We start from the raw sequence: 25,940 nt of genomic DNA, 5'->3' as shown, positions 1-25,940 counted from the left end.
TGGGTGCAGTCAACAACTACACTCAGGTCTATTGTCATGGGACACACACCCATAGCACAAATGGGAGACGAAGAGGCAGGAAGATCAGGGGTTTGAGGCTAAAGGGATGGCTCAGTGGTTAAGAGCTCTTGCTGCTCCTCCAGGTCCCCGTGTTCAGTTCCCAGAGGGGTTACAATCACCTGTAACTCCAGCCCCAGCTCCAGGGACTCTGAGTCCTTCTTCTGCCTCTTCAGGAAACTTCATACACATACAAGAAGGAGGAGGAGAAAGAAGGAGGGAGGGAGGAGGGTGGGAGGGAAGGGGGGGGAGGAAGTTAGTTCACATTTTAAGCAAAAAAAATTAAGTTGGAGGAAGGAGAATTCAAAAATAAGACTTCCTAAACCCCACAGTGTAAGGGAGAAATCGGGGCCAATATCCCTCCCCTTCATGGAGAGGAAGATCTGTAGATGCTCAAGTGCCTTCTAGAAAACGGCATGTCTACATATGATCTACATGTGTCCTCACGTCTAAATAATTGCTAGATTGCTTACAATAATGTACAGGGATGCACATGCTATATAAGTAGCCTGGGCAGATTCAGTGCTGAGTTCTGCTTTGTTTTGTGGTTATGAAGAGCAGGTTGGGCCCTGGCCTCCCTGGCCTCCTGCCTCTCCCTCCTGAATCAGATTTTCCCCAAATGTTTTGGCCACAGCTGGTTCCGTCTGAAGGTACAGAGCCTGCCCGTAAGGACGGTCGGCCATGTCATCATCATCTTTCATGCTTACTGTTCCAAGAGCTGGGCAAGACAGTTATCAGGAACCTACGCGGTGTAAGGGGAGACGCGATAAGGTTGGATTTTAAACACTGGGCTGAGCATCAGAAAGGTCTGCCTTGTCATTGCTTGTCCGTGTCCTCAAGGGTGGAAACGTGACAGGGGAGCACACCGGCCCGCTCTGCGGGCAGCATCCACACACACTGGCCTTTCCAGGCCCCTAATCCTTCCTTCTGCTGCCTGAGTTTTCTCCAGCAGTGTGTTTCCCAGGCCCAGATCTCAGGCCATGCAGCTTCTTGAAGCCCAGTCCCAGACTCCCTGTCCAATTCCATAAGCCGGAAATACACTCACGTGGGGATATAGTCACTGTCTCCAGAGGGAGAAACCAAACTCAACCAGAGTCTACCCTTACCTGCAAGGTTCTACGCTGCACTCAAACCACGGTTCAGGCTGACTGAGACCCCCTCTGAAGCTGCCTTCATCTTTTGTCTCTGTTGAAATGATGTTTAAGTGCCCACTCTTCACCCTTTGCAAGCCAGGTGTCAGGGACGGATCTCAGTCCTAACTGTGACTGGCAGTCAGCAGATCCTCCGTGTGTTGAGCTGAACCCGGGCGTTCACAGGGATCAGTTACTGAGTCCGTGAACACGAAGCCCAACCGTCATCGACCCATCCAACGACGGCCTCACTTTCTTCCAATCAGAAAAACGGATGAACCACTGAACACTGAATGAATAGTGAGATCGATAACAGCCTCGAGAAGTAATTCACTGCTTATCCGTCCACACGGGCCCTCCTGTTCTGGTCCCTTCCACGACTAAGTCTCAGATCCAGTTTGTTAACTTTACAGATGAAAAGATTTTTTTTTTTTTCCTTCAACTCTCAGATCCTATTTGACTGTCTAAGCCCCTGCCAGGATTCATAGCCGAGCAAAATACACTTTCTGCTTACGCCCTGAACATGCCATGCTTTCCTGTTAAGCCCAGAGAAGGGCTTCCTGGAGGCTGCCAAGGTGCTGAGGCCGACACCTGCATGTTTCCCATTCAGGACAAAGCAAGGTTGCAGGCATTGGACAAACACAATTGCCATGCGAGCCAGCCCTACTTTAAAATGCCACAGTTCACGGAACAACATTGTCTAAAGCCTCGGGAATCTAGCGCAGCTCCCATCACAACCACAAGCAATTCTGCCCTGATTGCTCTAACCTAGATGGCCATGCGTTTTGCTGTACAGGGAGAAACTAATGAGATGGAGAGCTTTCTGGGATGGGAACCTGCTGGCCTGCCGCCTAATGCTCCGTGCCTGGGACCTCTGGGAGCCCACCTCCTGGATTGCCGACGTGCCTGGTTGCAGCAGAACATGTTTTACGCGTCTGTTGGCGGCGATGGGATATAAGTGGGCTGGAAAATGGAACGGCAGGTGAAGGAAGAACCCTGCAGGGACTCAGCTAAACGGTTCCTCCTCCCAGCGCAGCAGACCTCAGCATCAGCACTGGAAGAGCATTTACCTGCCTGGGGTGCACATCCGGAACCCTGTCATGGAACCAAGATGGGAAGGGCGCGGGTGGGGACTCAGAGGCAGCAGCTCAGGCCTGCCACTCATGCAAGGGGCAGGGAGCCACGCCTTAGAAATACGAATCCTGTAGGAGCTGAACTGTGCCATCGCTGAAGTTACCAAGGTGAAGAGATGGGTAGAGGACCAGTGGCCTGCTCTTCACTGAACGTGGCCATTTAAGTTCAAGGGGAAGAGATTAAAATAAATCAGAAGTCACTGATGGTAACATTTAGTCAGCACAGTGAGCTTAGAGCACCGTGGAAAGTCTCCGGTGAAGACTGGAAGCTCCGCGCTTGCACACCCTGTCTGCTTCCTACTTACTACAAGTGACTGCAGCACAGCTGTGTTTGCCTCTGAGCCTCACCTGGCATGTCTTCCCATCCAGAGGAGCCCTCTGCTGGAACACGGTGGGCCGGCAACACCCAATACAGCGAAAAGGGTTTAAGCATCAAGTCCGCTCTGTGCCCAAGACAGAATCCGCAACGCTCCTTGGCCCTGTGCTCCAGTTACTGAATCCCGGGGGACACAATCTGAAGGGTCCCCCATCTCACTCATGTCTCCGCCTGCTGGACTATAAGACAATAGAAAGCTGGGGGCTGGCGATCACTACCGATGTCGTAGCCGGTTCCATCTGGAGTGCCGGGACTCAGCCTCAGGGTTCACCGGCTTTGCCAACTTCACTGCCGGGCTTCTGAGCGCCCACGTCTGCACCTCTGGCCTCTGCCCTGGACACCGTAACTGTAATAGAGGCTTGCCCTTGACAACGTGAACAAGAGGAGAAACAAGTCAGCCACTCCGGTCTCTGATGAGAAACTGAGGCACGTGGAGGCTTGTGGCTGAGTCCACCAACCGTTCTTCCAGACTTCCCTAACAGGAAGGGTCACCATGAGTGCTGTGGAGGACGGATGCAGACAAGAGTTACACAGCCAGCTCAGCAACAGGGTCCCCCCAGCATGTGACAGGGGTCTGCAGAGTTCCGCTTCCTCTGCGAGCAGGTGCTTTGATTGGCGCTTGTTACAGCCAGCCACGTGGGATAGTTCTCAGCAAGAGCACAGGGGTCCACGGCGGCCTGTACAAGGCCCTCACAGACAAGTACACGCACCCCTGCCCAGGCTCTCCTGTGGTCCTATGGGTTCAGCACTCTTCCACTTACTGCTGGGGGAGGCTTTCCATGACACCTCTTAGCTGGAAAAGTGAGACCATTACTCAAACCATCTTGGAAGTACGGTTATTGGGACTGTACACTGTTTTCGAGTGTGTACTTGGTACACGGTGCTAAGAGGGGCCTCAGTCAGCTGCCTCTCTGGGTCCCATCAAGGACCTGTGATCAGCAGAGACAGCCGGTGATGGTGGCATTGGTCAGACACAGTAGGGAAGGTGTCATGCTTAATCTTGACTATCAGCTATATGGAATTTACAGTGACCTTGGAGAAACAGCTCTGGGCCAGGCTGAGAGGGGTCATCTAGACCAGGTGAGCTGAGGTAGGAAGACCAGGCAGACCCTGAATGTGTGCTAGCTGACCACGACAGGGAGCTTGTTTTTAAGACTCTTAGGAGAGTACGTCGTGTTTGTTGAAGTTGTACATTTTGGTCTATTCTAATGTATCAGGAAGATGCTGTCTTAGCCAGGGTTCCTATTGCTGCAACAAAGCACCATGACCAGAAAGCCAGCTGGGGAGGGAAGGGTTCGTTTGACTTATACTTCCAGATCATAGTCCATCATTGGAGTAAGTCAGAAGAGGAACTCAAGCAGGGCAGGATCCTGGAGGCAGGAGCTGATGCAGATGCCATGGAGGGTGCTGCCTATTGGTTACCTCTCCTGGTTTGCTCAGCCTGCTTTCTTAAAGAACGCAGGACCAGCAGCCCAGGAGTGGCCCCACCCACCATGAGCTGGGCCCTCCTGCATCCATCACTAATTGAGAGAATGCCTTACAGCCGGATCTCATGGAGGCCTTTCCTCCGCTGAAGCTCCTTCCTCACTGATGACTCTAGCCTGTGTCACACTGATGCAGAAAACCAGCCAGTACAAACTTCTATTAATTTGTTTCTACTGAAATTTATCCTCTTTGTCATCATGATTCACAATAGGTAAGATGTGGACTCGATCTAAGTGTCCATAGATGGATGACACAGAGAAGCCATGGGATGTTATACATAAAGATAAAAGTCTGACATTTCCAATAACGTGGCTGGAACTGATGTACATATCGCTAGGTGAAATAAAGGAGTGAGGTTTGGGAAGACACATACTGCACAGCTTCACGGATAAAAAAAAAGCCTAAAAAAGTTCAAGTGTAGTGACGGATGAGAACTGTGCTCCCTGCGGCTGGAGGGAATGGGGAGGGTTTGGGAAAGGCGAGGTCCTGATCAAAGGAGATGTTTTTGTGACCTGTTGCGCTGCACGCTTGATCACAGGGGATAATAATGTCTCGGGTGTTTCAGAAATCGCTGAAACAGATTTCAAAAATGCTTATACCACAGAAACCGATGGGTTGGTGAAGTGGCTGATACGTTAGCTAGCGTGATTGAACCTCCCTAATTCTAAGGGTCGCACGGTTCTCCATAGCAAACTGGGGAACTGGCCCTCATTTTAGAAGAGCATATTTGTACTACGGATCTGTTCAGACCTGGCCACGTAGGTCCGCATCAGCAATGGAATGAATGGACCAGAGGAACAGCACAGGCAGGAATCTTTCTAGAAGGGCAGCAAGAAGGAGCTGAAAATCTCTAGGACAGTTATTTTGCCAATGAAGCCACGGACTGAATTGTTCCCTGAAGTACGCTACAGAAGCGCCATCAGGTTGCGCTAGTCATTTTTTCCCCGCCACTGAGTCCCGCCTGCATCTGCACTCAGCCTTTCCCCCAGGCGCCCTGCTCCTCAGTAGTAATGACAGCCTGCCGACAGTTCTCTGCACTCAGGAATACATTTTCCTGTAGAGTCATCAGAAGGCTAGATTCATTAAAGTAATTAGAGACTGGAAGCTGTGCTATTACACCTTCAAATCTGCAAGTTAGTCAGCAAAGATGGCCTCTTCAGCCTCGCTGCCATCGTCCTGAGAAAGCAGGTTGAGTGTGGAGGGCAATAGCCAGCCTCAAAGGCCCGGGGAAAACATTCATATCTGGATTCATCCAGAAGACAGTGAGTTTGATTGCTTGTTGTTGTTGTCTGGTTGGTTGGTTGGTTGGTTGGTTGGTTGGTTGGTTGGTTGGTTGGTTGGATGGATGGTTGGTTGGTTGGTTGGTTGGTTGGTTGGTTGGTTGGATGGATGGATGGTTGGTTGGTTGGTTGGTTGGTTGGTTGGTTGGATGGTTGGTTGGTTGGTTGGTTGGTTGGTTGGTTGGTTGGATGGTTGGTTGGTTGGATGGTTGGTTGGATGGTTGGTTGGTTGGTTGGTTGGTTGGTTGGTTGGTTGGATGGTTGGTTGGTTGGTTGGTTGGTTGGATGGTTGGATGGTTGGATGGTTGGTTGGTTGGATGGTTGGATGGTTGGTTGGTTGGTTGATTGATTGGTTGGTTGGGGTGGTTGGTTGGTTGGTTGGTTGGTTGGTTGGTTGGTTGATTGATTGGTTGGTTGGGGTGGTTGGTTGGTTGGTTGGTTGGTTGGTTGGTTGGTTGGTTGGTTGTATGGTTGGTTGGTTGGTTGGTTGGATGGATGGTTGGATGGTTGGTTGGTTGGTTGGTTGGTTGGATGGATGGTTGGTTGGTTGGTTGGTTGGTTGGTTGGTTGGTTGGATGGTTGGTTGGTTGGTTGGATGGTTGGTTGGTTGGTTGGTTGGTTGGTTGGTTGGATGGTTGGTTGGTTGGTTGGTTGGTTGGTTGGATGGTTGGATGGTTGGATGGTTGGTTGGTTGGATGGTTGGATGGTTGGTTGGTTGGTTGGTTGGTTGGTTGGTTGGTTGGTTGGTTGGATGGTTGGTTGGTTGGATGGTTGGTTGGTTGGATGGTTGGATGGTTGGTTTTGTTTTCCTAGCTAACTTCCTATATGGTAGAATTTGGGAGTATTGAAGGATTGAATAACAAATTAGACAGTGAGTCAGTTCACTATTGGGAGTTGCTGTCTCGTGATTTGAGATCCCATCAAGTGGCAATCAGTCTCCAATGTCACAAGCGGTACCCACCAGGTAGGGTAAGGGTACGGCAAAGTGAGTGAGGGTATGGCAGGGCGAAGGCTCCAGAGGGAAAGAAAACTACAGAGTCAGGCGCACAGAGCAGACAGGGTGACAGCAGCCTGGTGTGGGGGGGGGGGGACAAGCAGCCTGGTGTGTGTGTGTGGGGGGGGTGACAGCAGCCTGGTGTGTGTGGGGGGTGACAGCAGCCTGGTGTGTGTGTGGGGGAGGGGACAAGCAGCCTGGTGTGTGTGGGGGGAGGGGACAAGCAGCCTGGTGTGTGGGGGGGGAGGGGACAAGCAGCCTGGTGTGTGGGGGGGGGACAAGCAGCCTGGTGTGTGTGGGGGGGGGGACAAGCAGCCTGGTGTGTGGGGGGAGGGGACAAGCAGCCTGGTGTGTGGGGGGAGGGGGACAAGCAGCCTGGTGTGTGTGTGGGGGGGACAAGCAGCCTGGTGTGTGTGGGGGGAGGGGGACAAGCAGCCTGGTGTGTGGGGGGGGAGGGGACAAGCAGCCTGGTGTGTGGGGAGGGGACAAGCAGCCTGGTGTGTGGGGGAGGGGACAAGCAGCCTGGTGTGTGTGTGGGGGGGGACAAGCAGCCTGGTGTGTGTGTGGGGGGGACAAGCAGCCTGGTGTGTGTGTGGGGGGGGACAAGCAGCCTGGTGTGTGGGGAGGGGACAAGCAGCCTGGTGTGTGGGGGAGGGGACAGCAGCCTGGTGGGGGGGGGGAACCATGGCCTGGTGTGGGCGCAGCATCCCAGCTCCTTGGCAGTGAGGAAGGGAGGGAGAGAGAAAGGAAGGAAGGAAGGAGGGAAGGAGGGAGGGAGGGAGGGAGGAAGGAGGAAGGAAGGAGGGAGGGAGGGAGGGGGGGAGGGAGGGAGGGAGGAAGGAAGGAAGGAAGGAAGGAAGGAAGGAAGGAAGGAAGGAAGGAGCTAACTAGCACACCCGGAGATCTTGAATTAAGGGCTTGAATTGGACATAAGGCACTGTTAATAGCAAAAAAATAAAAGTCCCTATCTTGAAAATTATGGTGAGTGTCTGGTGGAGAATTTATGGAACAAAAATTGCTCCAGGGTTTTAAGTAGAGCTTATTGTCTCCATTTATATATTCTTTATGGAGGGAAAAAAAATGATGCTGCCCAGAGTGACTGTGTAAAACCCATGTTTGGAGATGGGCTTCCCTATGGTGTTGGCTTACTATGAACACGTTAAAGCCACCTAGTAACACACTAAAAACACATCCTTCAATTATATGTCTGCTCCCAAGCACGGAACCAGCCTGGGGCCACACCCGGCCCAGGTGAGAGTGTGTGCCAAGAATGTCACAGTCCCCTGCAGGGATGGGATCGAAGCCTTTGCTGGGGTGACAGTGCCATCTTGTGATTCTGCACAGAATTAGGGAAGCAAGCTTGCCTGAGCACCTTCAGAATCCTCCTTGACAATCAAAGAAATCCATGTTTCCCCACGGCGCCCTGTGAGTGTGTCTAGGGCTCCTCTACAGGTAGAGAGGAGAGGGTAGGTTTAAGAACTGACAAGGAGCTTCCACTCGGAGAAATCTCTCTGGCTTAAGGAAGGACGTGTTCATCTGCCTGGAGTCCTGCAGAGCCAATTTACCAGCTAGGCCAGGAGGAAAAGCCATCTAGCCTTTTCTGTGTGACAAGAAAACAGTAGCAAAAGGTGTAAGACCTTTCAGAGTCGCCAGCCATAGCCAGGCCTGACGCCTGTCTACCTTTGGGAATAGAAATCTTGGAAAGACATGTCAGAGCACTCTGCTTTAATGTTTCTGTCAAAGAGGGAGGTCAATGTCAGCGTTCCCGAATGCAATATTTATAGGCCTCCCTCTTGCCTGGCATTATCTTGTTTTCAGGAAGACATGGGCAGCCCTGACTTAAGAACACACTCTGTGGCCTTTAGATTTGATATGCTCCTGGCTTGAGTGACAGCTGAGTTTGTTAATTATGACTGCTGTGTACCTGGGAGAAAATCTAATAAAAAGCCTTATTGATCCACTTAAAAAGGAGTAGCATGGTAGCTTCTAGAAACACCGAATGAGCAGAGAAAACGAAGAATGATTGGAGACACACAATGACCCTGCACTTAAACAGGATGGGCACTGATTAACTTGATAAAATTCAGTATCTGACATAAGCACATAGAAACAAAATTAGCCACACATGTTAGAGAGGACTAAGGGCTCCAGGCTGTCTTTGAAGTGGTTGTGTGTTAGTATCTTTACTTCAGTGGCACAGGTCTATGATGCTCTAATCTCTCTTACAAGCATTTATTATAATTCTTGTTCACAAGCAACATGTATTCATGTATTCATTACATAAAGTTGGGATAGCATACATGCCAAAAAAAATGTTAACCACTCCTATCACTGCAGTAGTTCACAAAATGATTCTAGGTGTTTGTTTGGTGTGTGTGTGTGTGTGTGTGTGTGTGTGTGTGTGTGTGTGTGTGTGTTTCTAGGGTTTTTGTTTTGTGTCTTCAGTATATTAGCTCCCTTTCCCTCTCCCTCCTGGATTTTGTTTTCCTCAATTGCATGTAAAACACTCTGAGCCAAAGGGATAGTAATGGAAAATCCCAGAAACCAGCAGTGTGCACAAGTTTGAAGTTGCATGTGGCTCCAGACAGTATGCTCACCACTTGTCCTGTCCCTGCCCAGGGTACAAGTCACCCTCGACCCTGCTTGTCCATGCCACCTGGCTGACAGCAGATTAGCAGCTCCATGGACTAGTTCATAAAATGCCACAGCCCCACAGTGATGAGTTTTAACTGGCCTTCTTTTTTTTTTTAATTTAATAGTCCAATGCACAAGAATAGCTTTAATGAGCCAATGAGAAGCTGCAAAGTGCATCTTTTATATAGAAGGTGAAAATAAAAACGTGAGAAAAGACACCGTATTCATGAAACATTTCTCATAGTGTACTGTCAGAACCGCTTGATGTTATTAGTCATTTCTGTTTTTTTGGGTCTAGAATGTCCCATAAAGGCTTGGTGAAAGTTTAGTCCGAGCCCTTAGCGCTATTAAGAGGTAGAACTTAGTGGAAGACTGTTAGATTATGGAGGTTTCTGATGGAGGGTGTTGAAACTCTGAACCCTCTTTTTCCTCTGACTTTGCTTCCTGAGAGCTGTGAGGTCAACACAGTTCTCCACTGTGAGTTCCCACCATGCTGTCTTCCCCTGGGGCAAAAACAGCAGTGACATAGGCCATGCCCTAAAACCCCAACACTGTGAGCTGAAATCAACATGGCTTGGTTTGGTTTGGGGGCTGTAGGTTTTTTTTGTTGTTGGTTGGTTGGTTGGGGTGGTGGTTGGTTGGTTGGTTGATTGGTTGGTTGGGGTGGTGGTTGGTTGGGTGGTTGGTTGGTTGGTTGATTGATTGGTTGGTTGGGGTGGTGGTTGGTTGGTTGGTTGGTTGGTTGATTGGTTGGTTGGGGTGGTGGTTGGTTGGTTGGTTGGTTGGTTGGGGTGGTGGTTGGTTGGTTGGTTGGTTGGTTGGTTGGTTGGTTGGGGTGGTGGTTGGTTGGCTGGTTGGTGAGTTGGTTAACTTTCCTATCTTGATATAGTAATGCAAAGCTGATTGTCAGTTCATGGTTTCAGGTCTCTACTGCCAAGCCTCAACTATATGCCCCATGGGCAAAGGGGGCTGCTATAGTGGGTCAAATATAGGTCTCAATAGCAGACAGCACTTTATTTCCCACTGTTATTATAACATAGTATCTCACCAAATTCTTCGTAAATAACATTTTAATGCCATATATTTTGAACACAGGCAAAAATATGCACAGGTATATTTGGATATTTACATTGCTATTAAAAGTTATGCCCAAAAGAGAAGGGTAAATTAGAACTGTCTTCTTCCTTGCCATAATCAGTAACATTTCAATACCAGCCTTTGTACAAAACTCTGCCTCAGTGTCAAATTGTTGCTTTGGGGTGTGATCCCAGCAATAAAACAACAGCATTAAAGGCACAGACAGGCCTCTGCCTTCAGCTTGCTCTCCGCCAGGAGGTAGCCGTCAACTCTGCCCTGCACGCTGTTGAAGCAGCACCTGGGTTCTCAGCCTGGGTAAGCATCCAGCTGCGCTCGGTGGCTGGGCTGCTTGTTAAACGTGGCATTCCAAGCTTGAATGTCTAAACTTCCTCTGGCATTTACCCATCCACCCCTAATACTATGAGAATCATTGTTGCACTGCATTGTTTAGGGAACAATAGGAAAGAAAATCTGTCTGTGTCCAATACAGATGCGATGTTTTCCCAGAGATTTTCAGTCCTCAGCCAAGTCCTCAGTCATGATGTGGTGTGGAGGGGACCCAGCACTGGCCTTCATACCTGCCTCATTTTTAGGTGGTTTCTGTTTCAGAAGGCAGAAACAGTTCTATCCTAGTGTACATAAACACACAGCATCTACATAGTTACAATTATTCCCAGCTGAGGCACAGAGTAGGCTAGCTAAATTACTCCTCTTTTGTAACTTTTTTTTTAAATTTTTTTTAAAGGGAAAGTCTTTCTATGTATCCCAGGCTAGCCTAGAACTCATTGTACAGTCCAGGTTGGCCTTGAACTTACATCAGAGGTGGTGGCCTCTGGATTGCATTATGGGTGCACACCATCATGCCTGACTAGCATAACTCATTTGCATCAGTTGCTAACTTATCCTCAAATTTTCTGCCATTCCTAGCCCCTGGCCTCTTCAAATGCCTCCGGCTGCTCCATGTGTCTTTCCTCCTAAGTCCTTTCCTTGTAACTCAGCCCTCTCCCAACCTTGGCCTCTTCCCTGGTACCCTCCTCGCATACATATACACACAGACACACACACATGCATACACACACACTCTCTCTCTCTCACACACACACACACACACGCACACACACACACACACACACACACACGCCATTTCACCCACTTGACTTGCCTGCCAGCACCCTGGTCTAAGTGGTCTCTATAGAATCTCTGGATAATACTTAGAGTCAAGGGAACTCAGGCAACCACTGAGGAGAGCAGGAGAAGGTGGCTTCAGCCTGCCTGAGCCTTGGGGGTGTGGCCAACAATCCAATTGCATGCCTCTGGAAAAAAAGAAGGCCGACAACCATTTGCCTTCTCTGGGTACTTTCTTTGTTTGTTAATTGGCTTTTCCCAGACAGGGTTTCTCTGTATAGAGCTGCCTGGCTGTCCTGGAACTCGCTCTGTAGATCAGGTGTCCTGGAACTCAGAGAGACCCTCCTATTCTACCTCCTGAGTGCCCGGATTAAAGGTGTATGCACCGTGCCCAGTCTGGGCACTTTCAAGGGAAGGCGGAGAATGGACCGAAAACCTGTGAAGCGTGAACTGACTCCAGCTTGTCCCCTAGTGGTGAAGTGTGTCTGACAGGGACAAAGACTGCAAGCCTTGATTGATAAAGGCAACCATGAAATTCCTCCCCACGCACAATCGCACGTAGAGAGTGACTCAAACCCAAAAGAGAGTCTTCTAAAAAGCATTTCCTCTACTACACATTGTAAATGGGTGATATTTACAAGCGGAGGCTAGATTTGGCCAGTGCTAGCAGTGTGTGTGTGTGTGTGTGTGTGTGTGTGTGTGTGTGTGAGTGTGTGTGTGAGTATGTGTAAGAGTGTATGTGCCTCTGTGTGTGAGTGTGTGGTGTGTGTGAGTGTGTGGTGTGTGTGTGTGAGTATGTGTAAGAGTGTATGTGCCTCTGTGTGTGTGTGAGTTGTGGTGTGTGTGAGTATGTGTAATAGTGTGTGTGTGTGTGCCTGTGTGTGTGTTTGTGTGTGTGTGACTGTGTAAGGTGTGTGTGTGATGAGTGTGTACTATGGTGTGTGTGTGACTGTGTGTGTGGTGTGTGTGTGTGGTGTGTGTGAATATGTGTAAGTGTATGTGCCTCTGTGTGTGTGTGTGTGTGTGTGTGACTGTGTATGGTATTGTGTGATGAGTGTGTAGTGTGGTGGGTGTGGTGTGTGTGTGATGAGTGTGTGGTGTGTTTGTGACTCTGTGTGTGTGTGTGTGTGTGTGTGTGTGTGCATTGAAACATCACACCTGTGGAGCAGGAGAGTTGTCCCAGGCAATAAGAACACATACTGCCCTTACAAAGGACCTGAGCTGGGCCCCCTACATACATCTGGGTGGCTCACAACCACCTGTGACTCCAGTGGCAGCAGATCAGGAACCCACTCTGGCCGTAGCAGACATGTACTCATGTGCAAAAACCCACACACATACACATAATGAAAACCCTTCAAAAAGTTTTTTGAAAAAAAAATGTTGACATGTCACACTGAACCCCACTAATAAATGTACCATTAGTACCTGTCAACAATTTAAAACTCAGTTGGACGTGGTGGCTCATGCCTTTAAGTCTAGCTTCCAGGAGGCAGAGGCATGAGGATTTCTGTGATTTTGAAGCCATCTAGGTCTGTATAGTAAAATAAATAAGAGGAACTTAGAAACCATTGGAAACTAATGATACGCAGTTGATAGGTGATTCTGCCGTGTAACATGTTCTTGAGACACACTGAAACAGTCAGTGATGGAAAGCATAACTGTGTGTGGAGAGAGTTAGAGGAGCCCTCTGTCTCCCGTGATTCTTCAGGAGCCGTCAGACGCACGCTCCCCGGTTTGTCCACTTGTGTTTACAGTCAGAGCAGTGAGCCCAAGCAGAAGTGAGGGCCCCTGGCCAAATGAAGTCACTCATACAAGAAGCAATTTGCTGTCACCTTTTAGTATAAGATTGGGTGGGTTCCCCAATTTCTTCATTTTTCTCATCAAGATAAGTAAGTTTTCTGCCCCACTGGGTCTCAGGCTAATTTCCAGCTCCTCTGCATGTTAAAAATGTATTTAGAAACTACAATTGGATTAAAAAGGAGACGTGGTGCTTACCCAAACAATTTCATCTTAAACAATTTAATTTTCAAATTTGTGGTGTAAAAGTGAACAAGATAGTTTTAATCTTCAAATTACATGTTTCTAAAAACCATCACCCAGGAAGTCTGAGGCCGGGGGAAGCCTCGACTGTGAGTCCTAACTGATGGTGTATGATGGTGCAGCCCCAGGACACTCTGCCTTAGTGTCTCCCCTCTGGCGTCTCCCCAAGGATCTATATATCTCTGGCAGCCGCTTTTGCGGTCTAATTGCTCGTGATCAATAAAGTAAGTCTACACCACGTTCCTCGATAGGGCCATACCTATACTTGCTAAACAGCCTCCAATTCCTGAGCCAAGTGTGTATTTTCCAGTTACAAACGAGGGAGCCATGGACAGTGTGTCTGCCTGGCTTCATCTCCAATGACTTCCTCAGGATGCATTTCTAAGCATAGAACAGATGTGTCAGGAAAGTGTAACACACGTTTGAATTTCCCACCCCTGCCCTCACACGTGGGACATTTCCTCCTGGAGAGAGGTGCCGGACACCACAGTGACACACATCTACCTTCCCTGGGGGTCATGGTCGGTGCTGAGCGTTCCGACAATGGACAAATGCATAGTGATATGTGTCCGATGTTGCATACCACCACCCTACAAACCTATGGTTTCTCATGTTTCCCAGTGAGTGAAATTCTCCAAAGATGGAGCAGTCTGTACTTGGCCAGTGCATGAAAATGTCTGCGTCTCTGAATTGTGAGATTGTAAACACTAAGAATTTTAAGAAAGAAATCCTTGCATACTCAGTGGCTGAATGGTGACATCACACTTTGATTTTTCGTAGTACATTCTCGTGATGCATAGAGTTGTGTGTCTGTTCACGTCTTCCGTCTCCTCACCCGTTTTATTTACAACCCTGGTGTTTTGAGGCAATAACTCAAACTGACTTGCCTCAGCCCCTCTCAGTTTACAGAGCTAGTCAACACACTGGGCTACCTTTCCTGTTTTTAAATTGAGTATTCCTACTTCTCAATTTATAAGGATTGTTTGTATCATCCATTTTGGTGTAAGTTACAAATATTTTTCCCAGCATTTGGCTGCTTTTAACAAGGAGATGTTTCAATTCGTACAGATTCAACTCCACGGGAAAATTAACTGGCTCTGAATATTCGAAGCTAGGTTGGTTTTTTAAGTGGTGACTTTTAAAAGTAACCGACATAAACAACATAAAAATCTGCATTCCTTCACGATGAAGGAAACACACACATGCAATGATAACACATCATTCTAAATCCACCCAAGTATAAAAGCCTTACCAGTGTGCCTTACTGGTCATAATACATGCATATAAATACATGAATATAAAACCTCACTGCTGGGGATGGGTAAGCTCAGAGCCTTCTGGGGAGAGCAGGGCGCCATTGCCTATTCTTCAAAACACATATGCCCTTTGACTCAGCAACTCTTCTGCCGTGGCCTATGTTTACACGTGTGGAAGTGTACCAAGACGTACATGTGAGAGGCAGGCGGCAGAGTTATGTGTAATAGGAAGGTAAATACCATCACACATCTCGTGATTTCACTCGACGGAGGCTAACGTCAAGGCTCGTTTCTGATAAGCACCTCACACCATAAACTGACTAAATCTTCCTGCTGTTAAAATACAGAAAAGTTCAGAGACTGTAATTCCACCCAACTGTATAAAGTAGGGAAGTTATCCACTTACGATTCCAGAGATGAGGAGCCCAGCTGTGGTGTGACACGCTGAGAGATGTCACCAGAGACGCGGGTCTTTCCTTGATGAGCTCTGCCATTTCTGGATCAGTTAAACTCTCTCTCGGTTGCTTGGGCCTGTCCAGAGGAGAGAAGTGGATAAAAGGCGGTGTTTAACATCACCCCCAAACCTGAACTCTAAGCCCCAACCTTCAGTCTGATAGATCAACTCCAGCTGTACATCCTAGATCAGCAACCACCTCCAGTTCTGATGGGCTTAGGCTAGCTGGTACCTGATGGGGGATATGTGTATATACATATATACATATATACATATATACGTGTGTGTGTGTGTGTGTGTGTGTGTGTGTGTGTGTGTGTGTTTCTCTTAAACAATGATTGGCCAGTAGCCAGGCAGGAAGTATAGGCAGGGCTACTAGATGAGGAGAATTCTGGAGAGAGGATACAGAGAGGAGCTACCGGGAAGCTAGAACGACCTGGCGTTCTCTGGTAAGATAAGGCCATGCAGAAATTCACAGATTGATAGTTATGGTTTAATAATTAGGAGAGAGCTAGCCAGTAAGAAGCCTGCGCCATCGACCAAACAGTTTATAATTAATACACCATCCATGTGTTTACTTGGGACTAAAAGGCTGCGGGACCCAGTGGAACAGAAAGTCCTGTCCACAGGTACCCAATTCTGGAGCCAGGAGGAGAGGGAATGAACGGAAACAGGGCTGTGATATGGTTAAGGAGGGAAGAAATGATGTTAGAAGGGCAAACTGACCAGTGAGAACCAGATGTAGTGCACTCAGACTACCCATGCTGTGGAAACCTCTGCATGGTTACAAACAAGGCATCTGTGTGTGGTGACATGGAGAAAATCACTAGCTGCAATGATTTTTTAAAATTCATGGTAGGCAGCATATGTTATTATGTGGCAGAAGCTGACAAATGGATTGCACTTTGCATACATGGGACGTTGCTGGATGATGCTGAGAAGTGAGGATGAAGTAGAATACAAATGGGAGAGCGGGGACAGAGGCGTAGGAAGGCAGGTCAGTGATCCGAGATACCCAGGTCTGAATTCCTAGCAACTGTAAATGTGGTTTTGTAAATGAGATTAAGAAAAGATCTTGAGCCTGGTGTTGGTGGTGGCACACGCCTTTAATCCCAGGCTCCGGAGGCAGAGGCAGGTGGATCTCTGTGAGTTCAAGGCCAGCCTAGTCTACAGAGAAAGTTCCAGGACAAGCTCCAAAGCTACACAAAGAAACCGTGTCTGGAAAACAATAAAACAAAAAACCCTTGATTTGGGGGAAATGATCGTAAATAATTTGTGGGAGTCATATGAGCTCATCCTAGAGCCAATCCCCGGAAGATACCAAGAGGGGATCACATTATCTACAAAGCCCTGTACGTGGGACTTGAACAAACAAGGGACTAAAAAAGTGTCCTCACCCGGAGGACATGAACAGCCTTGTAGGAGAGACTGGACCTCACTCAAGGCCAGCATCCCTGGAACAGGGGCGCAAGCTACTACAGAAGGCTGGATGGGTGGGATATTAACATGACATCTCCATACTTGGACCTTACATCCACATCTGTATCATATAAGGTCCGTGTGCTTATCATGCCTTGACAGCAAGGAGTTCAGAGGCCAGGCTTTGCACGGACACAGAAAGGCAGCTGTGTGCGCCGCTCTGAGGCTGGGATCTCGTGCAGGGTCTGTCCAGGCCCCCATGACAGGAATCCAGGACACCATCAAGTTGGGGCTTCTGTTTACTGAGGCAACTTGAATGTTGTGTACTGGCACTACAGGTCTGAGTAAACATGAGTGAGCATGGTCTGGGGGATCCTTAGGGATACAACCACAAGCATAAGTCAATGACTGAGTCAGTCCCCAGCCACCTCCACCAGCGGAGACAGGAGCAATCATTTGACATATTCACTGATATAATCAAAGTCACCTTGAACAATAACAGCCGGCAGCCTCCCACTTGCCGAGGTGAGTGACTCCTGGTAACAAGGCGAGCAATGTCCTACAGCTTCCAGGACCCTGGCGGAGCCGTTTCAAGCCGTGGAAGGCAACGGCCTGCCGATTAGTTATTTCCATTACATTTTCCACTTTCCCTCAGTCAGCATTTGCTGAAGGATGTTCAGCAGGATGCAGACAGCCAGCAGCTGCGTAGGGGAGGGAAGGGGGCATTTTAAATGCAAGCAAGGCACTGGGGGAGGGCGGGCTGGGCAGCTTTGTGGCCTCCTCGGACTGGTGAGCTCCCCTGTGCCTGGTTTCTTCTGAGATGTATTTCCAGAAACCTCGCTAGAGTAGGGTCGCAGTTGCTTGTTTTGTTTTTCAGCTTTGCAGGAGCATATTTTGCATATAATACGGTGCACTCATTTCCAGTGTAGAACTCAACTGCCTGATCACTGGCATAAATCAGGGTTCTGGTTTTTTGTTTTTCAAGACAGCCTGTGTAACAGTCCTGGCTGTGCTGGAACTCGCTCTGTAGACCAGGCTGGTCTGGAACTCACAGAGATCCATCTGCCTCTGCCTCCTGAGTGCTGGGATTATAGAAGTGTGCACCACCACCGCCCAGCAGCATAAATCGCCCAATATAGATGCTGGGAAAAGAACCCAGGTCCCGCGCAAGAACAGCACAGCACATGCTCTAACCACTGGGCCCTCCCCAGCCCCGATCTAGCTGGCGTGCAATGGTCATCTCTAACTAGCTGACCACATTTTTGTGTGTTTATTGGTCATTTGTCGTCTCTGTACACTATCCAAATCTTTTAACTCTTTTCTAATCAGATAGCCGCCCTGATGTTGAGTCACGGGTGTTCTTTCTATATGATTTGGCAACGTTTTCAACCCGTTCTATGGATTGTGTTTTCACTTTTTTGTTTGTTTGTTTGTTTGTTTGTTTTTGGAGACAGGGTCTCTCTACATAGCCCTAGCTGTTCTGGAACTCACTATGTAGACCAGGCTGGCCTCGAACTCACAGAGATTTGCCTGACTCTGCCTCCAGAGTGTGGGGATTAAAAGCACGTGTGTCCCTACACCCAACTTGTCTCTTCACTTTCTTGATAGAGTTCTTTGATGTAGAAAATATTTTAGTATTTGAAGTCCAATGTATTAGTTCTTTGGGGGTTTTTTGTTTTGTTTTGTTGTTGTTTTGGTTATTTTTGTTTTGTTTTTTGTTTTTGTTTGTCACTATTGCCTTAGCAGGGAAAAGCACTGCTTTTTTTTTTTTTTTTTGCTTTAATTAAAAAAAAAAAAAAAAACCCATTGAAGTCCAGCGTGGTGGTCCACACTTTACTCCCAGCACTAAGGAGGCAGAAGCAAGCAGATCTCTCTGAGTTTGAGGCCAGCCTGCTCTATGTAGTGAGTCCCAGGACAGCCAGGGCGATGTAGGGAGACTGTCTCACAAACAAAAAATAAATAAATAATATAAAGAAAAGTAGTCAACTTATGAAAATAAAGAAAACAAAACTGCCTGATGCCACAATGAAAAACTGTAATCGCCTCTCTATAATTAGTTTCTCCAAATGCTCAGCTGTTTCCACCACACTTCCTGTATGGGTTAAATGTCAGTCGTTGCCACTGCTGAGTGTTTGTGAGACAAAGCTAACACATCTGAGATTCAAGCACTTGCTGGTTCCAGAGCTCAGTGTCCTGAGTGAGCTGAGAGGCGTGTTTATTAGAAAAGCCTTTTCGGTTCCAAGTGACAGAAAAGCAATTCAAAGCAGCCTAGACAGCAAAGGGAAATAACTGGCTCGCACGGCCAAAATGCTGAGAAGAAGAAAGGACTTAACCAGAGCCAGATGCTGTGTCTCGATTGAGTCTTTTCCTCCATGTTTTCTCTCTCCGCTGGGACCTGAATGTTCATCCCACACCCCCGCTTTAGGTGCTGAATCCCAGCCCTCACCATGGTGGGAGGTGGTGTCTTTAAGCTGTGTTTAGCCAGAGTCCTGATGATAGTAATCTGTCTCCTTACAAAAGAGAGCCTCCCTTTCATGTGATGTCATCAGGGAAGAGACCACCCATGAACCAGGAAGCAGTCTCTCATTAGACAGCACCTTGATGTCAGACTCCTCAGTCCTTGGCATTAGAAACAGAGTCCTGTGTAGTGTGTTTATAAACAGCCCAGTTTATAACAGTGTGGACGGCGATAATGCTCCCTGTCTCTCAGTCTCTACGCATCCTGGCTTTGGTTTAGACTTCCCTTTACCTATTGGCTCCATTCCTGAGCACTGTGTGTCACTTCCTTTGTGTGTGGGGGGGTGGGTGGTCATGAGATGTTGTTACTTGTCTCACTATATTGTCCAAGTGCTGGCGAATGCTGTTAAGGTCTTTTTGGACCACATGCCTATCTCTGATTCAGTCCAGGGAAATGGACCACTCTTGACTGATGGGTCATTAACGTGGGTCCACGTAGACACACAGAACACACCCGAAGGTGAGCACGTGACTGAATGTGTGCCTGGTTCCCTTTGGTGAACTGTTAAGTTTGGAAGGATGTTTCTCATTTGATGGGGAATTTTTTAGATATAAATGAAAACAATTTTACTCTTATACGGATTTTTTTGGACCCGTGGAATTTAACAGGGTCTTGACATTGGGGATGGTAACTTTATAGATGGGAAGGCTTGTGCGCGCACACAGTGAGACAAGAACAGCACGCAAAAGCAATAAGAGTGCTCACAGCTAACCTTTCAGAGAGCAACAAGATGCAAAAATGGTAATGGACGTGGCTTTAAGAAGGGAACCTCAGGCTGGTGCGATGTCACACGCCTTTAAACCATCACTTGGGGTGGCAGAGGCAGGCAGATTTCTGTAGGTTTGAGGCCAGCTTGGGCTGTACAATGAGACTCAGAGAGAGAGAGAGAGAGAGAGAGAGAGAGAGAGAGAGAGAGAAAGGGGGACCTGATCCAGGGTGCAATGCCTGTGGGATCCACCATGAGGCAGATGGCCACACAATCAGAGAGTGCTGGCTTTTCTCTGAATCTCCGCAAAGGCAGCCACCAGTGCAGTCTTCAGACAGGACAAGGACAGAGAGGCGCTGGGTTCCAAAACTCTGACCTCAAAAATTCTAATCGTCTCACTGTACGAAGATAAACTGTACGAAGTCCAGAAAGGTCTGCCTGTTGCGGAGAAGTGTGTGTGTTTGGGAGTAACTGCCAGGTCTCTGTATTTGGGATGGTGGAGTGATGAGAAATGGGATGCAAGCAACAAAGAGCTAGGGACAGGTGTGGTCTGAGTAATGACAGGAAGAAACCAGGGGGCCTTGAGCACTGGAATGGCAGCCGGAGATTTTGTGGTGGTCTTTGGGAGGGCGAGAGACCGGAGGCTCAGCGGCTTTCTGGAGGGGAGAGGTGCTGGGTTCTGGTCACCACAGAGGTGCAGGATGGGGAAGGTCTGATTCTGAGGTTCCCCGCGTCCTTGGAACCCGGCAGGTGAGAGGGCTGTATTAAACAATGATAAAAGCCACGGCTGTACTTCCTAACAGTATGGGGTCGGAGGAACAGTTAGTGCCACTATTCCTGTGCGTGAAGACCCGGAACATACTTTTCTGTTGCTTTCTCTGCAGGGAACTTCCAACTGATCGCAGATCCCGTTCCCTTCGAAACTGTGGCTGACTTGGTCCGTTCTGTCCACATTCCCCAGAGTCCCATGACCCACAGAAGCCCTCCCCGCTTCCAGAACTTAGTCCCCATCTCCATGGATGATTGGCCCACAGAGCTTAGGAGAGGAGAAACGCTGTCTCTAGTTGGCTTTGAAGAGAGTCAGGGGAGGCGGCTGCTGCGGTGTGAGGCGCTGAAGGAGCCTCCCCTCAGGCTGCTCCTGCCCATGGACTGCAGGGGCCACTTCCAGGAGTGCCAGGACAACCAGCTCTACTCCATTGACACCATCGTGAGATGGAAGCTGCTCGCAGGGAGGAAACGCAGGGTTCGCATGGAGGCAGGACATGGCCTGAGGCTTCTCAACCCCCTGGTTCCAGAACGCTTTAGTGGCCATCTAGTGCTGCATCCCTATTTCTCAGTGGTGGCGCATCTGCCAGGTGAGTGAGGCAAAAATAGTCTGTTTTCTGTCGCTAGAACAAGAAAACCAGAAGCCGGGACAATTGTAAGGAAATGAGGTTTCGTAACTCGTTCATAGCTTTGGAGACTGAAAGTCCAAATGGCATGGCGCCAACTCCAGCGGGGACTTGGTGGCAGGTGGCATCGTGGCAGCATCTTTGCAGAGAGAAAGATCACATGGAAAGACAAAAAAGCACAGCAAGGCAGTACTCGGGCTCTGTAACCCTCCCTTGAGTACTAGCCTGGCGCCACTAGAACTGTCTTGACTACACCAAGTCTAATATCACCTCTCCAGGCACCAGGTTTCCAGAATATAATCAAACACCCATGCCACAGGCAATAATGCTGCCCCCTACAGGTGTGGAAGGGGGTTTGGCTCTAGGCTGTGCAGGCAACTTGCCAAGGCCCAAAGATTTGTAGACTGGTGGGTTGAGGAACCCCAGAAGTAGTCCTCAGGAAGTGGTCATGCCTTACCTCACTGGCTTCATGTCTCGATTTATGAAGAGCTATTGGCTGCTGGAGGCACACTCCCCCCGTGGAGTGATTTATCCTATTAGTTACACATTCACTCGGTCTCATCGCCCATTGTTATATTCTTATCATCATATCTACTTAAACACATTCATGCAGTAGACTTAAGATGCTTCCATGTGATTCCCTTAATAAATATCCATACCGTGGTGACAGCCAGATGGGCCGTGAGCAGATAATAAAAAAAAGTCTCCCCTTTGAGCGAATTTATTATGGATGCATTTTCTTCTGTGTTATCATAAAAAGCTAGTCCCTCACCACCCATTAATTTTATGATTTTGTTTATAGTCCATGGGAAGGCTAGACTCCAATGCACTTTTCCATCTTCTCATAGGCCACATCACTTTATTGTTCCTTTACAGAAGAGAGATGCGGTGTTACATTAAGCATGGATTTACAATGGCCTTAAAAGCTCGCTTGCTGGAAGATTCCTTTAAGTAGGCGATGTTTGTAAAAGACGAATTTAGGTCCGTGGCAGGACTCAAGAATTCATGGTCTCCATTGCCCAGTTTCCAATAGAAGCTTTGCCTTGATCTGTCGTGTCGTGCCTTTGTTTAGTGGCTGTGTGGAGATGAGTGCAGCTTGTTCCCCAGCCCTCAATGATGTCTCCATAGCTCCTGTCTTCTATTCTCCGCCTCCTTGGTCTTTGAGTAATGATGAGAACAGCTGTGAGTGTGACCGAAGTGGTTGGTCTCTCCGCCCTAAGGGGACCTGGGGGTGAGGAGCGGGTCTCTCTCACCTGTGTGCGGCCGACTCCAGAGTAGCTCTCCGCTTAATCCACTGAAATCCAAGCTTCCTCCTAGTGCATTCTTGCTGGGCCCTTCCTCCCTCTCTCTCACTGTGGGTTCTGAGGCTCACAGTGTACAGCTTCTACTGAGATGAATGAATAGTGTTTATTGCTAATTCCCAAGGTAGGGCTGAGGCTGTGGGTACAATCCCTAGCACTGAAAGGGTAGGATGGGCTTAGAGAGATGGCTCAGGGGTAAGAGCACCACGCGCAGTTCTCAGCACACACACACACACACACACACACACACACACACACACACACACACACACACACACACGGCAGCTCACAACTGTCCGTAACTCCAGGTCCAAGCGATCTGATGCCCTCTTCTGGCTCCTGTGGGCACTGCACCCAACCCATAGACACTGCATGCAACTTTACAGCCAATGGGAGAGGGTTACAAAGCTTAGACACTTGAGTACATTGATGAATCCCTAAGCTGTGCTTCCTTCCAAACTCACTCCTTTCTTTTCCCTTTCGACATTCCCAGGTGCCATCCAAGTCAGCATCCCCTCCGATCTGGACATCCATATTACTGAGATTGCCTGCCTGGATTGTAAGCCCTGCACACTGATGACAATGAGACAGATATACAGCATGGAAACAAACAGATTCCCGGTGAGAATTAAAATAATGAGTGTGGTCCTGTCGGATAACAAGGCGCTGGCAAAGCCTCTGAGGTGTGGGCAGCGCTTGACCATCCTTAGGACCCAAGACGTGAAAAAGTTCGTTGCCACAGAGATTTCCCAAGGAAAGAAAGGGAGGTGTTTTCTCATCCCATACACCTACCAGGGCCTGGTACTTAGAAGGGGTCGCTATTTTTATGCTGTTTCTGATGTCGCTGCAGCCATGGGACACGGACAGCTCTGTTTCCGGTCCTCCAGGGACTATACCTCTGGCCTGGGGCCTTTCAAGTCTTTCGCAGCCAATGAGAGCTTCCTGGCTCTGAAGAAGAGTGTGGTTTCTGCAGAGATCCACGGTGAGCTACACAGGGTGGAGGTTCTCAAGTGCCTGAACATCGCCACCAAAGCCCAGGTCAAACTGCCCTTGTTCGCAGAAGGAGACTTCCGGGAGCTGTTTGATGTCGCCGGGCCTGGGACCCTGCAGGATCTGTGCCAAGTCACAAAACTGCCATGTCACATCAGAGTGGTCAGCCCAGATCTCTCCATGGCTAGTGACCCTCTCTATGGAACCGAGGAACTGAGAATTGAAAATATCGTTGTTGAACAATGCCTCATAGCCAAAGAGGAAGTTTTCCTGGAGGGCATGGATGCTTCTATAGACATATACAGGGACTGGCCAGAGACCACATTTGAGATCCCAGTTGAGAAATCAAGCTGTGAGGTGTTGTTGGTAGAAGAGCGCTCGTGGATGGCTGATGTCGGGAAAAAGAGATGCCTGTCTCTCCAGAGCATCCAGGAGATCACTGGGGAGGAGTCGGTTGACTTCAGTAATTGTTTAATTACTCCTTGCCCACCGCCACCCCTTCCAAAGCCTAGATGTCTATCTTAAAACTCAAAGTGTGACTCTGTTTACAGGACGCAGCATCCACACACTCGAGAACCGACATTTGGGGTTCACTGAAACCCGAGAGTAGTCCCCCAGATACGGGGGCTCAAAGGAAGTCGGGTGTGCTTCCACCGGGTGTTATTTCCATCTCTTCTGTACATCTGCTGTAGGTTGTGTTAGCATTCCGTGACGAAACACCCAAGATAACCAATCTGTGAGGAAAGACAGTCCATCTGGGCTCACAGTTTCAAGGATTTCAGTCCACGGTCACTCGGGCAGTCTGGCCTGTGGCGTGGCAGCATACCGCAGTGGAATACATAATGGATGGGAGCTGCCCACCTCGAAACAGGTGGGAGGCAGGAAGGCTCCCATGTCCCTTTCTACATGTCCCCCCAGTGACTGTGACCTAACTCCATTCCCCAAGGCTCCTCCTCCTCCTCACAGTTCTGCCCTCTCTCAACAGCACCACAAACAGGAGATGACGCTTCTAACGCAGTAGCCTTTGCAGGACACCGAGTCAAACCATCACAGCTGGCCTTTCCCTTGACGCGCATGGAAAACGGGGCTCTGATACTGCGGTATGGCCACGGAACTCTCTCTCACTTAAAGTGAAACTCTGTTTATTCAGCAGGAGCATGTGTTTGTCGTCAAACATGATTCTTCCTACCGCCCCAGGTTTGGAGTCTCTGCTTCCCCTTGCCTCCACTGTTAGGGCCTGGCGTGGAGTACACACCCCAACAAAACTCAGACAGATAACTGAGTGTTAGCACCTATGTTGGTAATGAGTCTGCCCCCTTGCCCCTCCGCAAGGAAGGTACCATCACCCACCCCCAGTTGCTCGAGGCAGACACCCAGAAAACTTGCCCTTCCCCATCCAACTAATGGATTAGTCGCCATACCTTTCCAATTCCTATCAATCGCTCACCTTTCTCCCTTGCCCAGACCCCTGTCTACACCCACATGCCCCACCTTTCACGGTTACTCTTCTCCCAAGCGCCACCTCCTCTCTCAGTTCTCTGTTCTCAGCAGAGGGGTGCCTCAGGGACAAACTGTGAAGAGATAAAGCCCCCACAGCCCTTGGGGTATCTCTGTGTCTCAACACAAAAGCAGCTATCTAGAACTTTCTAGAACACTCTAGGGATGATCGTGCACGGTCCTCCAGCCGGCATCTACACCTCTCACCTCCATCCCCAGCCTGCTTCTCCGACACTCTAAGTAACTCTAGATGAGACTGACTCTGGATTTCTCTGGTATGGCTTGAACCGGAGATCACACTGTGGTCTTGCCCGCTGTCCTCTACTTCCTTAGGTGTGACTTACGCTCATTTGTCAACTCACTGCAGACAACGATTCCCTCCAAGAGAGTTCTCTGAGCTTCGAGAGCAGCTTAGTGCTGGCTCTGCCCCGTCAGAATCATCACAGCTCATCAGATAAGAGTGCATGGTTCTGCCGCCAGATAACCAGACACTACGCCCTCACAGTGGCAGCCCATCCTCTCTGGAGCTTTGTGTCCACCCTGCGAACCCGATGACACTGAGTCCATTTAGTCATGATTGCAGAATCAAAGGGGGACAATGTAAAAGTGTACACCCCAAGGCCTGGCGGTGGGTGGGTGGGTGACCCGTAGACAGGTGATCGGCAGAGTGTCTCCATCGCTTCTCTGCGGATGAGAAACGCCCTCCATAGGCTCAAGCATTCGAACGCACGGTCTGTAGTTGGTGGCACTGTTTGGAGATGTTTTGGAGTCTTTAGGAAGTGCCAGAGGAAATAAATATGTCACTGTGGGGAGACTTTGAGGGTCCATAGCCTTGCCCCTTCCTTCCCACTTGCATTCTCTGTTTCACGCCTGCCGTGGAAGACACCATCTCTCAGCTTCTCAATCCTGCCTGCCACTCACCGGCATGCTTCCCCTACCAGAACGGACTCTCGTCCCTCTGGAGCCATAAGCCCAAAATAAACTCCTTCCTCCACAAATTGCTTTTGGTCATGGCATTTTATCACAACAGAAAAGTAACTGATACACACACCCTCCGTCCTTGCTGAGTGGTAC

General features: G+C 48.9%; 1 protein-coding gene across 1 annotated transcript in view; it reads left to right on the top strand.

Annotated features, from left to right (window-relative positions):
• Window positions 1-25,263, top strand: part of LOC127226614 (protein THEMIS3) — a 28,113-nt gene extending 2,850 nt beyond the window's left edge. Inside the window, exons 3-6 of the mRNA XM_051190680.1 lie at window positions 20,572-21,042; window positions 22,873-23,883; window positions 24,355-24,469; window positions 25,200-25,263. Of these exons, the coding sequence (XP_051046637.1) occupies window positions 20,572-21,042; window positions 22,873-23,883; window positions 24,355-24,469; window positions 25,200-25,263 (1,661 nt within the window). The remainder of the gene's footprint in view (window positions 1-20,571; window positions 21,043-22,872; window positions 23,884-24,354; window positions 24,470-25,199) is intronic.
• Window positions 25,264-25,940: the final 677 nt, after the last annotated feature.

This window comes from Phodopus roborovskii, unplaced genomic scaffold (genome assembly GCF_943737965.1).
Source record: "Phodopus roborovskii unplaced genomic scaffold, PHOROB, whole genome shotgun sequence".
Classification (NCBI taxonomy): domain Eukaryota; kingdom Metazoa; phylum Chordata; class Mammalia; order Rodentia; family Cricetidae; genus Phodopus; species Phodopus roborovskii.
The sequence above is the reverse complement of the archived record's forward strand: the minus strand, read 5'-3'. Positions and strand labels throughout refer to the sequence as shown.